Source organism: Syngnathus acus, chromosome 14 (genome assembly GCF_901709675.1).
Source record: "Syngnathus acus chromosome 14, fSynAcu1.2, whole genome shotgun sequence".
In the NCBI taxonomy this organism is placed as follows: Eukaryota; Metazoa; Chordata; class Actinopteri; order Syngnathiformes; family Syngnathidae; genus Syngnathus; species Syngnathus acus.
The window spans coordinates 1,938,936-1,954,833 of NC_051099.1; the positions used below are offsets into that span (position 1 = coordinate 1,938,936).

The window sequence follows — 15,898 nt, forward strand, 5'->3', positions numbered from 1 at the left end:
TGCCTATATACACCGACCGTTTTATTGGGGCTTGTATACTATTTCATGTGGAGTCGTTTGATATGCACAAGACATAAAAGTAATGTCTCATTTCCATTTTTCGATTCTTCATCAAATGAACACTTGAGACTTGTTCCTGCTCACTGTGAATCTGTTAAATTCTGCGCCATCGCCGTCACCTCCTCCATCCCGATCTTTCCACGACACCCACTACTTCATCCTGGCCAACTGAGGCCCACACGCTGCAAATTGAATCAGGCGCCAGCTACCGACCGACCGACCGACCGAGTGACGAGAGCGCAAATGGACTCTTTCCAGAGATGTGACAGGATACGAGAAAGAATAGCAGTCATTATCATCACTTTTCAACCATGTTAGAGTGGCATGAAAAGAAAAAAAAAAAAAGAGTATGAGCAATTGATTTTTGATGACTTTAGTAACACAGCTCTCGGCATGATAGAGTACTTTTGCACAACACCAAAAATATTGATAGCTTTTTGACAGTATCAATCATTGAGTGTGACTGTCTTGAGAGATGAAGCTGGAGGAAGTGTGGTCTTCATTTCAATCAAGGGTGACAAAGAGGAAAAAGGACGGATCGTTTTATCTGCACCGTAGCAAATAACGGCGCAGCTGCTTGATATGTCAGGCAAGTCGACACCCATCCGTCCTGAAACGCGCAAAGTAGCTTTCTGCCGGGGGACTACAATAATGAATGATCTGATTTGCATCTTGCTCCCAAAAATGGCTGAATAATACATGCGGCGCTTCGTGGAGTAAATATTTCACTGTTGTATATTTGTCATGACAGTGATGTGAAATAATTGCGTTGGGGTAAAACTGTAGGATACATGCATGACATTTCCTTCAATTAGATTTCCATACATTTGATCAAATGAAATGTGACTTAAAACATGACCCGTGAAGTTCATAAAGTTGTGTTTTAAACAGCTTGACAGATTTCCATTATTCACAAAAATTGAAGGGTCAACTAGTTGGAGTTGTATAAGCTCCATCTGCAGTGACTTTATTTATTTATTTATTTATTTATGTATTTATGTATTTAGTTATTTATTTAGTTATTATTATTATTATTTTTTTAAAGCCTTTTATGACTATTAAGAAAGATCATTGGTTTTGGTTTTTAACGTGGCCTAAAGTGCAAGGTTCTTTATAATCTCCTGAAACCAGTTTTGAAATCCAAACAAACTGGAGGTGGACCAGCATCTTGAAATACTACATTGTGTGACTTCACTGAGCCACTTGCAAAGTTTTTGAAAAGCACTCTCAGTACGATGCAATGTCGTTCTACACCACTTCAACCATATTGCTAAATAATTTGCAGTCATGCACTTTAAAGCAGATGCTGTTTAAAGGAGGGCAAGGCGAGCTGGCAGGAATGGTGTCGACCTGAACAGGTTGGTGGTGTGCTCTTTAAATAGCACCGAGCGCTGAAGCTCCATGTATTTATGATGAAGCTACTGACGTGGCCTACTTCTGGGTGACTGCTCAGGTCCCGGGCAGCTAAAGCACCTCCTCATCTGCCTCCTCTTGTCTATTATTCATTTTTGCTCCATTTTATAGCTCATTCCCACAAAAGTCACATTCGACTGATTGCATAAATAATAAAAAACTGTTTGTGCTTTGAAAAGTCTTTCTATTAAGTGACTGTTGTACAACATTGGCCATATTATTCTTTAAAAACTTTTTAAATATTTGCTCGAGATGGTGAATTTAGATTTTGTTCGCTAAAAACACATGGGCTAATCATGAAAACTTTTTTAAAAATAACCACGTCATATTGGGTAGTAAATCTACATAACAAGTGTCACTTTCATAATAAACGACAGAAAAAAAAAAAAATTCTTAATATTTAAAGACGCATCCATACATGCTGTCCACTGGGCATTATTATTATTCATCTTTGGATCTGATTTGACTCTGCAGGAGTACCTAATGGCTTGACCTGCCATGTGCAATTGACTTCAACGATCATTTAATTGCGTGTACTGACAAACAGCTGCAATTAAAAATTAAGCTTAATGCACTTTAACAGCTTTGAGCACCACACAAGGGGGGAACAAAATGGTTTCATTTACGCACAGAAGGAGGCGCTGCTGCTCACTTTACAAAAGCAGAAACTCCTCAGCGCTCCCCCCCCCCATGCATGACAATATTGTGCTGCTTTTTGGAGCCATTTTAAATCATTATTTGACTATTATGGGGAAAAGAAAAGACAACAATTTTTTTTTTCCTACAGTGAGAGTGACACGCACACAACCAAGACAGCAACCTGCTCCGTGCGAGGGGGGCGGTAGGAGTGGCGAGAGTGGAGCGGTGTCAGTACCATGGACAGCTCCCGATAGACGCACGCTGGTTTGCGCTCCTCTCCTAAACGGAACAGACGCTCCTATTTGCGTGCATGTTCCCCCCTAAAGAAGGCGGTACAGTGGTGTCATTAAGATATCGATTACTTTTACCTCTTTTTTTTTCCTCATCCAACGAGCATTTGGATTCCTTTTTGGACCTTAAGTTTTTGTGAGGAGTTTTCCTGTCCTACGCTGCTGGACCGGTGTCTTACTGTTTGGTGTGCGTTTTTTTTAATGCAACTGAATTTTTTTTGGTGTTCTGTTCGGGATGGCACCCAGAGTACTGTTTAATATGCTCTGTGCAAGATATATAAGTGTTTGATTTCAATGCCACTATGGATCGATAGGATTTCCATGGAACTTCTGCCACTCATTATCTTCATATTATAATATATATATAATATCAAGCGAGCAGCGTTTTTGGGGCCACAATGGCGCTGAGCGGAAACTGCAGGACTCACCCCAAAGAGCAGTCGTCGGTCCAGAACAGCCTCCCCGACGTCCTGGAGCTCAACGTGGGCGGCCAGGTGTACTACACGCGCTATTGCACGCTGGTGAGTAGCCCGAGTTCTCTCCTCGCCAAGTTGTTCTCCAAAAAGGACGCCTCCAACGACTTAGCCCGGGACCCGAAAGGTCGCTACTTCATCGACCGCGACGGCTTCCTCTTCCGCTACGTGTTGGACTACCTGCGGGACAAGCAGGTGGTCCTCCCGGACCACTTCCCGGAGAAAGGTCGGCTGCGGAAAGAAGCGGAGTATTTCCAGCTACCCGACTTGGTGAAGCTTCTCAGCCCGGAGGAGGTGAAGCAAAGCCCGGATGACTTGTTCCACAGTGATTACGAGGACGGCTCCCAGGGGAGCGAGCCGCGCCACTGCCCGCCGCCCTCGCTCGTCCCCGCGGATAGGAAGAGCGGCTTTGTCACGGTGGGCTACCGGGGCTCGTGCACCGTGGCCCGCGACGCACAGAGCGACGCAAAGTTCCGTCGGGTGCCCCGCATCCTCATCTGCGGCCGAGTGGCCCTGGCCAAAGAGGTCTTCGGTGAAACCCTGAACGAGAGCCGGGACCCGAACCGGACCCCGGATCGCTACACGTCCCGTTTCTATCTCAAGTTCAGGCACCTGGAGAGGGCCTTTGACATGCTGTCCGAGTGCGGCTTCCACATGGTGGCGTGCAACTCATCCGTCACGGCCTCGTTCGTCAGCCAGCACACGGAGGACAAGTTCTGGTCCAGCTACACAGAATACGTCTTCTATCGTAAGTCAGTGACATGAGATACCAATGGGTTCTGTGCATTATTTATTTGGGTTGGACCTGGTTCGAAGTTTGTAACTCAGTTCGATCTTTTCCTGTAGTGGATATTTGAAGTTGAATGAGGTTCTGTTGGACTTGATATTGTCTCACACACGTTTGGATTCATATATGGTGCTCTGAGGTTGGATCTGATTCTATATATTTGCTAATTTCATTGTCTGTTGGGTTAGGCGAGACCTGGCCCGGTATAACCAAAAACAAGTTTAGTCTTATTGCTTTGGACAAGGTTGAATACTTTTCAAATTTGCATTGCTTCTTTTAATGTGTTGGGTCGGGATGGGCTCCTTTGGGCTTTCTAGCAACTCTTCCTGGCTCCAGCTCTTCGATTGGCAGCGTTTCACTTTTTGGCAGAGGACTAAGACGACTGACCGTGAAGAGAGTGCCGCAACCTTAACTGGCCCGTAAGACTTAACGGCGCGACACAATAATCCACATCCACTAACCTTCCTGAGGGATAATTCATGACGCGTTTTAAAACCGGCTCTCATGAACAAGTCAGGGGAGTGATGCATTTGTATCAAGTACTTTGCATCCTGTCACTGAATGGGGATGTATTGATCTGGGGGTCAATGCTCGACACGTGTATGACACAAATGACATTCAAATGAGTGTAGATTAAACCCACATGATGTAAAAATATGGATAATCAGCCCCAGACTGCAGTTTCACCAACTTTGGTATGTTCACAAACAAGTCTGAAGGACACATTCCCAAAAGTAGGAAAAGCAAGCCAGCCATTTGTGGAGAATTTGTTGGCAACAAGCATTGTGGCTCCAACCCTGACAACAGCATGCTCAAAACACTTGGCAGTTTTCTGCAGCAGCTATGCAAATTTCCAATTCCTATTCCGTCCTCGTTCTGCAAGTCATGCACGACGAGGGGATGTTTCGTTCTACTTTTAGCAAAAGTAATGAAGAGGTGCTCCTTTCTCATATACAGGGAGAAAGCATTCTTGCAGGGAGGACATCATTTTGATGCCCGTTTCTCCAGATGGCTGGCAAGTCAAATTGGTACAGGCTGAGACACACACATGCTTATAAGAGCTAATTTATGTTCTGACATCAAATAAAGCTATATTTGAAATCTTTTCTGTCCTCTAGCTTTTAGCAGAGGTGTCAAACTCATTTTTGTCCTGATGAATAATTAGTTTTGAAATCAGAGACGAGTAAAAACTGTTCAATTATTTAAAAAACAATTGAATGGTAAAAATCGCTAGCAATCTCACTATTTTTTTAAAAAAGTGACGACAATTTGTAAATTTAATATTGACACGTCACATTTGTCTTTGCGGGCCACATCAAATGACGTATCTGGCCCCCGGGCCTTGAGTTTGACACCTATGCATCTCGTTCCAATGACTTTTCTGTCAGTCCTAGCTCACAAAATCGACCTCACCACTTCCCAAGTTGCATTTCGGTATGCAGCGAGATAGCGCTGGCTGCTTTTAAATGCTTCGCCGCTCTCTTGCAACCAGCCTGGTTCGTATTCATGTTTTGCTCTGCGCGCTTGTACGACTTCATTTATCTTTTTTTTTTTTTTCCACCTTCATTGCAACATCAGTCACATATGAGATAGTTTGTCTTACGATTGCTTGCTGAACGGCATGATGGAAAATTGAGTCATCAAGTAAGACACAATTCATTGTCTTCTTACCTCATCAAATGTTTGCCCAAACTGTAATGTAGAAAAAGTAAAGACTAGAGAGGATGTGATTCTTTTAACAGCAAGAACAAGAAACCTTTGCTGAGAAATGGTGAGCTTGCCTTATAGTCAATCGAATTGATTGCAGCCATTTTACTCTGACAATTGATGACCCAATAAAAACAGGAACATCCCGTTTCTAAATAGACTAAATAGATTTTGTTAAATCAGAAATTTGCATTGTTTGGATCTGTTGAGAAATGCCGATGCTGCATAAAAGCTACGGCTTTTGAACACAAAGTATCTGTTCTGTTGTTTTGTAAGTATTTGAAGTCGATGCGTGTCAGGGGAGGCGAGACAGTCACGGATTATCCTTCATCATTTCCAGTTTGATACCTTCCAGCTTTATTCAGGACCTCCATTATCTTTGTCAATCCCCTTTTGTTAGTTACCTACTTCCTCTCTTCCAATGTGTGCGACTGCTCAAAATGCCGTTCAACCCCTAGAGGGCAGACAGGCGTATTCATCAATGTGCTGCACGGCCGGCCGGTCTGACTTCTAATTTATCATCTCGGCTGACAGTCGGTTCAGTCGTGCTCACCGCGGGGCCCGACTGTGCTGAACCAGTGGATACCGACAACAAAACATTGCTTCAGCAGCCCGAAACGTTTTTTAGTTGATATGTGAGATATGCCGGCTTTATTCCGACTACTTTTCAACAATGCAATGGAAATATGTTGGCTCAACTAAATATCTTTGACGTCAACGGCACTGAATGAGTTGATGGCGCAATTAATTGTTCATTTCAGACTTGGTCGATCAAGGAAATTCCCGATCTTTTCATGTCGGTAAGCGACAAAATCCAAATTTGCGTGATCTGTCGCTGGCCCGTGTGGCTGACGACATTAGCGACGGCGGTCCCACGCTGCAGGCCTGTAGCAAGTGATTAGCCGAGGAGCAGACAGGCCGTGACAGCTCTGAGGAGAGTCTTGATAGGTACAGCTGCTACCCTGGCCTCATCTCAGCGGGGGAGTTGAACGCTCCGCACCGCAACTCTGCATTATTCAGGCTACGAGGCAGAACGGGGGGGGGATACATCGTTCTTCTCGCTAATGCTACTGATGCGCTGGCTACAGGTTCTGCGCTGCTGCTATAACAAGAGCAACCAATTATCCTCGCCGCAAACTCCAATACTTGTGTCATTAATCTAAGTTTTATTGCTGCAGAACAACACTGGGATACTTTATAGGGCAAGGAACTACATTTGGTGACCTTTGTGGGGGTACAAAACAGATCTTTGGAAGCTGGAGAACAGTTTGTTTTATTCAACGCAACAAGCTGTCTCTATCATGTTCGCATTCATGTTTTTTCCAATTATCTTAAATTACATACTGTGTCATTTTAGCTGGGATTCTTCTCATTATTGATTTCCGCATGCAAGGTCAGGGTGATGTGGGGAGATTCAGCCCGGCCTACGATGATGGAAGAAAAAAAATGCTACATAAGGAGAGAAGATTGTTTTTGTCTTGGCTCCTCTTGACTTTCTCTCCTGGAAGCTTAGTGTAGCGAGGTAGTCTTGTTATCCCCCCACCCTGGAGGATAGGTGCAGCAACAGAGCTCTGGAGGGAGGAAGTGTCAATAACAAGCTTCCCCCCTTAAGCCCTGGGTGACGTGCTCCTGCGTGCACCGTCCATCAACCCGTTTTCTCCTAATCTTTTGACTCTTGACTCGCCGGGGTGGTCGGAAGGCTTTCCCTGTCAGGGTCCAAAGTGAGGCTGTTACGAGCGGGTGGAGCGCTAAGCTGAAGACTGCGGCTTGTGGAGAATGCTGCTAGATGTTCCATGCTGAGGTTATGGCACAAACCTTCTCAAATCCAATTTTTTTTTCTCATCTGGCTGTCACATTTCTATCAATGGTCCTTCCGGGGCCATATAAAATTTCTGATAATTAAACAACTGTTTTAATGATATATAATGAGCATGTATGGGTTCAATTTTGTTCTTCTCAGGTTTTATTTGTTTTCTGAATTGCACGGCGGTTTGACTCAAGTGCTCTCATGGGCCAGGAAGACACATGTGGTACCAGAACATAACCATCAATATCTCTACTCGGCTTGTCTGCTAAGTATCAAGGCATCCTATAGAATCGGCTCCCATGGGTGTTTTTAGGGTGGCTCCAAACTTTTAATCAGCCAAAGTTTTGCCTGAAGAAACATCTGGTCAGTCTTCAGTCCATTAGTACTACAACTTGAAGATGATCCACCCCCACCCCCCTTCCCTCACGGTTTGATCACGTCTCAAATCACTCCCATTTCCTCATTAGATTCCCGCATTGTCACTCACGCAGCAGTATCCCACAGCTTGAACCGGCATATGGCCGTGTGTTCATTCCGCAGCGGCTTCGCGGTGCATGAGCATATCAGCGGCGTTTCATTTGTCGGCGTCTTTATGTCCCTTAACAAACCGAGGGGCACTAATGTGGCAACTCCAGAGGAAATTAACTCCAAGGGAAATTATCTCCAAAGGAAATGGCTGGAACCAGTCATCTCGATGGCGCATGGAAATATATAATGACTTTTTTTCTTATTAGAAGCGCCAGCAATGGCTTTTAACGTATTTGTTTTTCATCATGGACATCCTTTATTGGATACTTATCAACGTGCTTTCAGAAAGTCAAACTTTCAATCGCAGATAACTATAAAGGAACATAGAAATCTTTTAATACTTTTTGGATGGTCACGACGAGTCTAGACCCAGTAGAATAGATGTTTCTGTGGCTTTGAAATTTCTTTGTGGAAAATTTTTGCATCAAGGTATTTTTGTGGTCGACCCTGGTTGAGTTTTAAGAACTGTCCCGAACTGTAAGGAAGAAAAAGCTAACCACCACTTTATATTTCTAAATATGACTTTTCAATCTCTAAATATTCAAAGTGTTTCAGTGCTGGTAGTACTCTGAATGTAAAACAGACACAATGATGGAATGGCATCATTTGACTCTGCCTGTAAAAGCTGCCATTGTGGCGCCTTTATTTCTTCTCTACATTAACGTCACTCACACAAAAAGTAAGTAACTCGTACATTCTGCTGATGAAAAAGCAACAAGCAAATATGATGGCAGAAAAGCACACGGAGCTCCAACTGAAACCTGAAAATCAGTCCATCTTTATTTGCTGAACTGTGAATCTGACTTGAGCAGCCTTTTCCCGATCGAAGCGGATTTAAAGGGATGAATGAATCAGAGCGAGTTTGCTGTCCACCTCGTTGGATCCTCTCCCAGCAGTACGCTGTGGACTGGTTGCCAGCAAATCAGATGACACATTTAGACAAAAAAGCGAGCGCACTCAAATTCACATCTCTTTATTGTCTTCTATTGCAGCCTTAGCAATTTTCAAATTGCATTCTACTACATTGCAAATTCAATTTGAATTTGATTTATTGGGATTGGTTTTGGAATATGATTAAGATATTTCAGTCTATTATATATATATATTTATCTCAAGTACAGAGCCACAGGCCGCAGATTTTTATGGAGCGAGATATGACTACACAGCATAAAAATGAGAATCTCTCGAAGACTTTTGAAAGGAGATGGCATCCTCGTGTCACGTTTGATTATATCTATTTGAAGAGTTTTGCAGCTGGGCGGGCGACTGTCTTCTTTCAACTCCAGACGATGATTTGTTACCCCCACGACAACTCTCCGCTATTGTACAGTCTCGGCGGCTGTTTGTTATTCGCCGCGTAATGAATTATTGAGTGGCGCTCGCCAAGGACCGCGCGGACGGCAAAGCCGACTGGCAGAGGCTGTTGCTGCTTGTTTGCAAACGTAATGGCTTGTTTACATGCATAGCTGCTTGCTGTATCAAACAAGTGGAGGATGATTGAAGCGTTACTTGCAACCCTACCCATGGGAGTTGTGTGGTCTAATTGGGAGCCAATGACGTCATGGCACCTATTCAATACGTTCCGATAAGATCAGACATTTGCTTCTTGCCTCAGAGACACAACAAGGTGAACCCTGGCTATTTTTGCATGCATGTGCTTGCTTGCTTGCTTGTGTGCCGGGCGGTAAATGGAGCACGGCGATTATCAACATCCATCAAGCGAGGAAGCCATTTAGCCAATTAAAATGCATCCAGGCTGGCATTCGGACGCAGCAGTCCCTGTTAATTACCAAGGTTTTCTCTTTGGCGCATTATGGTGAGATCACTGTAATAATGCAGTTGTCTCATTATATCATGACCTTGAAGAGCATTGGCCATTCATTTCTATTACAGCCCAGTGTGGACTGTACGTGAGTGTTGTGCATAGGGAGGACACAAGCCTCGTTCATGCCACACTTAATATAATAATAATAATAATAATAATCACAATAACAACAGCAACCGTCTGTCACCTTTCTCCCATGCTGGACAAAACATTTCGCCAATATAAGCGCTATATTGTAAGATTATAACGCTCATCTCTGATTGAACCTGTCAGAGACGTATCGATTTAGTGATGTTTTTATTGTTGCCGTAACGCACAGGTGTCATAGTAAAGGTCAGATCCTGCCCTCCGGGTCATTTTATGTTGTTCATGAAGGCTTGCTAGCGTTTTTTAAAACTAACATGAACAATGTACTAACAAACCTGGTGCTAGTTGACGAGAAAGTATTGCCAATTTATTATTTATGAATTTTTTATGAAATTTTCATTCCATCAGTGCATTCTGAATTCAAATGAAATACACAAATTGTTTTAACCAAATTATCTTTTTTCAATTAACAATAATAAAAAAAACAATTAATACTGCCATGGATTCAAACGTTCACCATCATAATATAATGAGGAACCTCACTTTCTGCTCATTATGAATACCATTGAAATGTGGAGAATTATCATTAATGGCAATCCAATGACGTTAATGTCTCTTCGGCACACACGAGCCATATTCATTAAGTACGCGCCACACTTCACGTAACACATTAAAATGGCACGCTGTGATCTCGGAGAGAGTTAACATTTAAAAGATGAGCTAGGAAGAAGTGGAGCAACAAAGGATGAGCGCACACACACTTTGAGAGAGGGAGAATTTTGGCTCTGTGACACCGTGATAATGCGTTTTGGATAACAACCTACGAGTGGGAGTTTTTCTCCGAAAATGTTATTTCTCCCTTTGCTTTGTAGGTCTCTCCATCCTGTTCCATATTTTTCAAACCCTCCCAATCGTCTTTCATGTTTCTTACGGAACCTTTGAAGCTTGGAGGTGTTCTTCTGAGAGCTCCCATAAAGAATGAACGGATCACTGGTTGCAGCGCCGATTCCGAACATCTCATTTGTCGGGGTGCGGGGGAGCTTCTGTCCGACAGATATAGTTGTTGATTTATGACCACTTTATGATGAGACCAATCAGTTGTAAATCAGAGCATCGCAGTCACTCCCATCTCCACACACGTGAAGTAGAATACATCATAAACATTCCCACATCCTTCAAATGCTTTCATGGGGAGGAATATCATAAATCATTGTGGCACAATATGGTATGAATTTTGTATCATTGATTTCAAGTGTTTGGAAACATCCCCGTACATAAAAAGATGTACCATCTAAAGCCAAGGCCAACACACAGGAAATATAATATATAAATGCATTTCTTTTTGGGTATCAAAGTATGCATGAATGCAGAAAATAAATAAATATAAAATGTATTTCAAAGCAAATTTTATAATGGTTAAATACTTTCCATTTCAGTCAGCATTACCTTTTTTTTTCCTATTGTCACGAGTGCACATAAGTGGTGCGCTGGTGCACATGCGGACTACAAATATAAATATTGCACACTAAGAATAGTAGTGGTGTGGCAGTCGAGGAAGATTTGCTCATGTTGAGTTTCTCTGGCTCATCCTAGATACTTTGAATACTTGTGGCCCAACCTAGGGTCAAATTTCATGTGGAGGAAATCATAGGGGGAAGTCAAACTGTTCCACACAAAGGTCGGCAATGATTTCCGGTGTTGCTTTCTATCCTCCTGCTCGTCAGATACCCTTCGTCTCGTATGAACTCTCATCCACGGTGCTCTCCACTTCCTTTGTCTCCCTTTCAAAAACAGCAAGAGTGGACCATGCTATTTCCACTGCTCCAGGCCTCTGTCTATTTCTGTCTATCCTTTCTCTATCTGCCCATTTGCCTTTTTTCCCCCTCCCGCGGCAAGCGCTGCGCTGAGCTTCTACCTTCTCTTATTTTCTTTCAATGTTCTGTCTTTTTTCTGCAACCTCTCCTTTCCTGGTGACTGAGTACAATGTCTTTTTCTTACTAGTGTACATTATTTGCTGTATCTCATTTTCCACAGGTCTGGGATGTACCGCTTCTCTATTAAACATACATAAAATAAATATGCAGCCAAACCCAGTGATCCGTCCGTCCGTCCGTCCGTCCATCCCTCCATCCCTCCATCCATCACACCGCTTATCTTCATCCTACCCAGCTGCGATAAAGGAACGTACAATTAAATCAAGGTTTATCTGTTTTTGCAATGTGCTGATCTTTTCCATCTTTATCTCCATCTGATGGCGTCTCTTGTTCTTCATTGTCTGCAAGTAGCCGTGTTGGCCCCTGAAGGCAAATTACTCAGCAAAAATATCAAATCCTTTCTGAGTCGCTATTGTTCTGGAAGACACCAATCAGACCGCATTGTCGAGTCCATAATAACGAGCCCCTTCAACATGACCTCTGAACTTGCCACGGTCGTGTCGCCTTTGACATGACAGAAGCAGTGCATGCTGGAAGAATCGTCTCTCTCACACGCAGCAGTAATTCCCATTGGGTAAAATGCGGCAGAAGCAAATTATACATTCGGACACCCTTCTTCACTCCCGAGGCGTCGGAACCTTCCCGGGGCGGTTCATGGAACATTTTCCAAGATGGAATTTGTAATCCCTTCTGGATGCACCTGGGCGGACCCTGGGGTTTTAAATTAGTTGAATGTGCCCGGAATATCTTAAGGGCGAACATCCAACTGGCATCACATGCTCCATCCCTCAAATTGCAATGCGTGATGGAGCTTTCCTCCACCCAGCAGTGACTTCTTTAGTCCCCAAAACATCACCGACCTTGACTCTTCATTTGCCTGTTAAATAGGAAGTTTGCTTTTTTTTTTCTTCCCCCTAGCAGCAAACTAGCTGATAAAAGTGCTGGCTCAGCAAAAAGCAAAGATGCAGCGCACGGGCCATAAAGTGGACAATCACCTCGACCTGACTGAGCTCTACTCCGAGGTCCATTAAGCACCGAGAGTGTACAAGCTCGCTGGATGCTTTTCACCTTTCACAGTGCCTTTTTTTTTTTTTAGGGCAAAATGGGCTTCAGGTGTTTATCATCCTGTCATTGTAATATTTCCACAAGTTCTACTTACTGTTGTGTAAATATAGTTTGAAACCTTGTACAAGAAACTTATGATTGTGAAATTGTCAGTGCTCAATGATTAGATAATCGTAAATACAAGACTTTTGTTCTTGCGATATTCATTAGAATTTTGAGAACATATGGCGCATTCTCAAAATAAAAACATTAGTCAACTGCCCAATTGTCCATATTAATAGTAGAGACTGTAACTTCATTATTAACTTTGTCACACAGCAATAAATGACTTACCAATGATTGATTTTTTTTTTTTTTTTTATCTTGTGGCATCATAGGACATGACAGAGAGAGCACAACGAACTGGAAAAGACAAGACCAGCTTTGATAGCCGCAGGAGCCGACTGCTCCCAGATGGAATTCTTCATTGAATTCAATTCGTGTGTGTGCGTGTGCGTCGGCAAAGCACCATATATAAGCGCGCCGTATAAAAGACCTACGGTGATGTATGGGCTTCATCTCAAACACCCGAATTCAAATGCAGCCAGAGATAAGCACAAGTGTCACATGGCTGTTGGAGAGACTTATGTTTTTTAATTATATCTTGTTGTTCTTGGTTGAGGCGAATTCCCTCTAAGGAGCAGTGAGGCTGTTATCCCGTCATTTATCCGGGATATTAATTCTAATGTGGCTCATGTTTGGAGTCCTCCAGTCACCTCGGGGGACTTCTCCAGCACTGTCGCGTCAACCCAGCCGCTTCATCAGCGTAATTATAGGCTGTTGTTTGCTCAAGGGCACGTCGAGTGCGTACGCAGCCCCAGCGCTCACCTTCAGGCTGCACCGGCAGCTCACACGCCATGCATGCAAACACGGCGGAAAAATAGCAACCATTCCAAATCCCATCAGGAACTTTCTTAAGTTATTCTTTTGTTTTCCACCAGTGTGCTGTATATTTGCACAATTTGACTTCATTATCCCCAACCTTAACCAATGGGATGGATGGTAGCATTTATAAAATGTACTAAGTGAAATGGCTTGGGCTTTACTACTTTATTTATGTGATGCTTAAAAAGTACCTCATCAAAAAGAGAAAACATTTATGGTCACATACTCACTTTTATGACCTCCTGCACTCATCTAATCATAACTTGCATCGTGCAGATGGAGCTACTGTCGTGGGCAGGACATCATAAACAGACTTAATCAAAGCTCTATCATATTGGCCAGAGGTCAGAGGTTATTTAAACACACCTTTGAACCAATCTGGAAGACCGCTGTCCAACCTTGATCACTTGTTTACAGATTAAAATTCTATAAGTGGATGAACACAAGGCTATCTTCAAATCACTGTTTATTATTCATTTCCATTTTGGTGGGCTGGAAAACTAATTAAATCAATTTGAAGTTGGACTCAATTATTTTTTTGGATTTGGTTTGCAGGCACTGAAGAGTTGCCAAGCTGACTCGTGTTTTAGAAGTGCCCGAAACCTCACAGGGGATTGACAGGGGTGCACATTATGCGTTCTTCGTTGACAAGCCTTCTTGATGTTGTCAGGATGTGCACTAAATCAACCAGGACAGGACCTTGGCATATAGCAAATGTGTCCCCAACAGACGTAAGGTGACTTGGTGTAATTCCCCTTAAAGGACAAGCACGTTTAGCCCCAAACTCAGGTGTAATGCACTTTGACATGACCGGGTTGGCATTAAACTCACAAGTTACCACCACTGGGTTTTGTGTGACAGTTATGACAGCCACCACTACAGTTTACAAGCTTCCACAACCACTTGCACGTCTCAGCTTCAGTGGACCTGAAATATTAAAAGCGACTCTTTTCAGATAGCTTTGCTCATACAGTTTAAAAAAAAAAAATAGATTCTACACTTCCATCCAAATTTTTTTTAATTCACTCATTTACAAGAAAAGACATCTGCATTAAAAAACAAAATTAAAATAAATAGTAAAAAAAATATATAAATAAATATAAATATAAATATAAATAATTCTCATATTCTCGGCTAGGCTCTAACTCCCTGCAACCCTGAACAGGTTAAGCGCTATCAAAACTACTGGCAGGCTAGATATACAAGACAGATGGGTGACATTAAATTGCAAAAAAAATGTGTTTTCCTCCTTGTGTGCTGGCAGAGCATGGCCGTGAAGTTTGATGACTTGCCGTAAAACGCGTAATTATGATAGCCAAGCTCCACAAGGTGAGCTCTTCACCAAATTTGTATTTCATCAAGGTCCCAGAGATTCATAGGCTCTTCTTATTGCCAGAAATATATAGGTGCACTCTTCAAACAGGGTCTTCTGGCATGTAGCCCTCCCATACGGCACACTTCCCATCTTTCATGCGTTCCCCGACGGATTTGGGGGAATGTGGGTTTTTCTTTGTATTTGTTTGTGTTCTCCCTCAGTGTCAGCCGTGTACAAAGCTTTACATCTGTTGCCTTTTTAATGGCACATTGGCTCCCTTTCTATTATTGATAAGAATGAACATCACATTCTTCAATAAGCGTCTCGAGGGTCATAAATAAAATGGACTAAATTTGAATTCCATACCACCTAGACCAAGACTTCCCAGTTCAAGTCATGGATTTAGTTTTTTGTAAAATCTACAAATAGATTTCAGAGATCATGCAAAATTATATTGTTTTAATCCAAACAGTTTCAAATGTGAGACTTGAAGGTTCCTGATTGAAATAGGAGTGAAGGGATCAGATCACACAGAAATACAAAGTACAGATGAAAATACTCAACTTCCCACACACATTCTAGATTTTGGCATGTTCTGACTCCTTCCGCGTGGGCCGACCAAAACCGATCTGCACCCCGGTGTCAGATGCCGAGTGAGGAGCATAGATGACTTCGGGGCCGAGCTCTAATTCGTGCACATTCAATAGCAATCTGATCAGAGCTTCAAATTGCTTTTTTTTCTCTCCGCTCAGCCTCTTAGCGTTTTCGCAGTTGCTCTCATCCCACAGCAGCCTATCTTTTGCTCCTTTCATGGCCACGCTGGCTTTTGGAGCTTTATAATTACGCCACGGCTTTCTGTCTCTCCGACTTTACTTCCCCATTCCTCACGCTGCTACAACAATATATGACAATTCACTTTTTTTTTTTTTTCCCCACTTGAAAATTCTGTTTTGGACCACTCGTGTCCGTTCTATTAAGGTTGAGTTGATTCTCCAGTCTTTACCACACTCATGGTGTCACGCTATGATGCAATACAAAGAAATG

General features: G+C 42.8%; 1 protein-coding gene across 2 annotated transcripts in view; it reads left to right on the forward strand.

The window, feature by feature from the left end:
• Positions 1-2,259: 2,259 nt before the first annotated feature.
• kctd16b (potassium channel tetramerization domain containing 16b) overlaps positions 2,260-15,898 on the forward strand; it is a 32,846-nt gene continuing 19,207 nt past the window's right edge. The window contains exons 1-2 of one of the 2 annotated variants that reach the window (XM_037269744.1): positions 2,260-3,623; positions 12,993-14,426. In XM_037269744.1, the coding sequence (XP_037125639.1) occupies positions 2,801-3,623; positions 12,993-13,042 (873 nt within the window). In that variant the 5' untranslated portion in view covers positions 2,260-2,800 and the 3' untranslated portion in view covers positions 13,043-14,426. Of the gene's footprint in view, positions 3,624-12,992; positions 14,427-15,898 lie in introns of those variants that run through there. The other variant, XM_037269743.1, reaches the window with a different exon arrangement.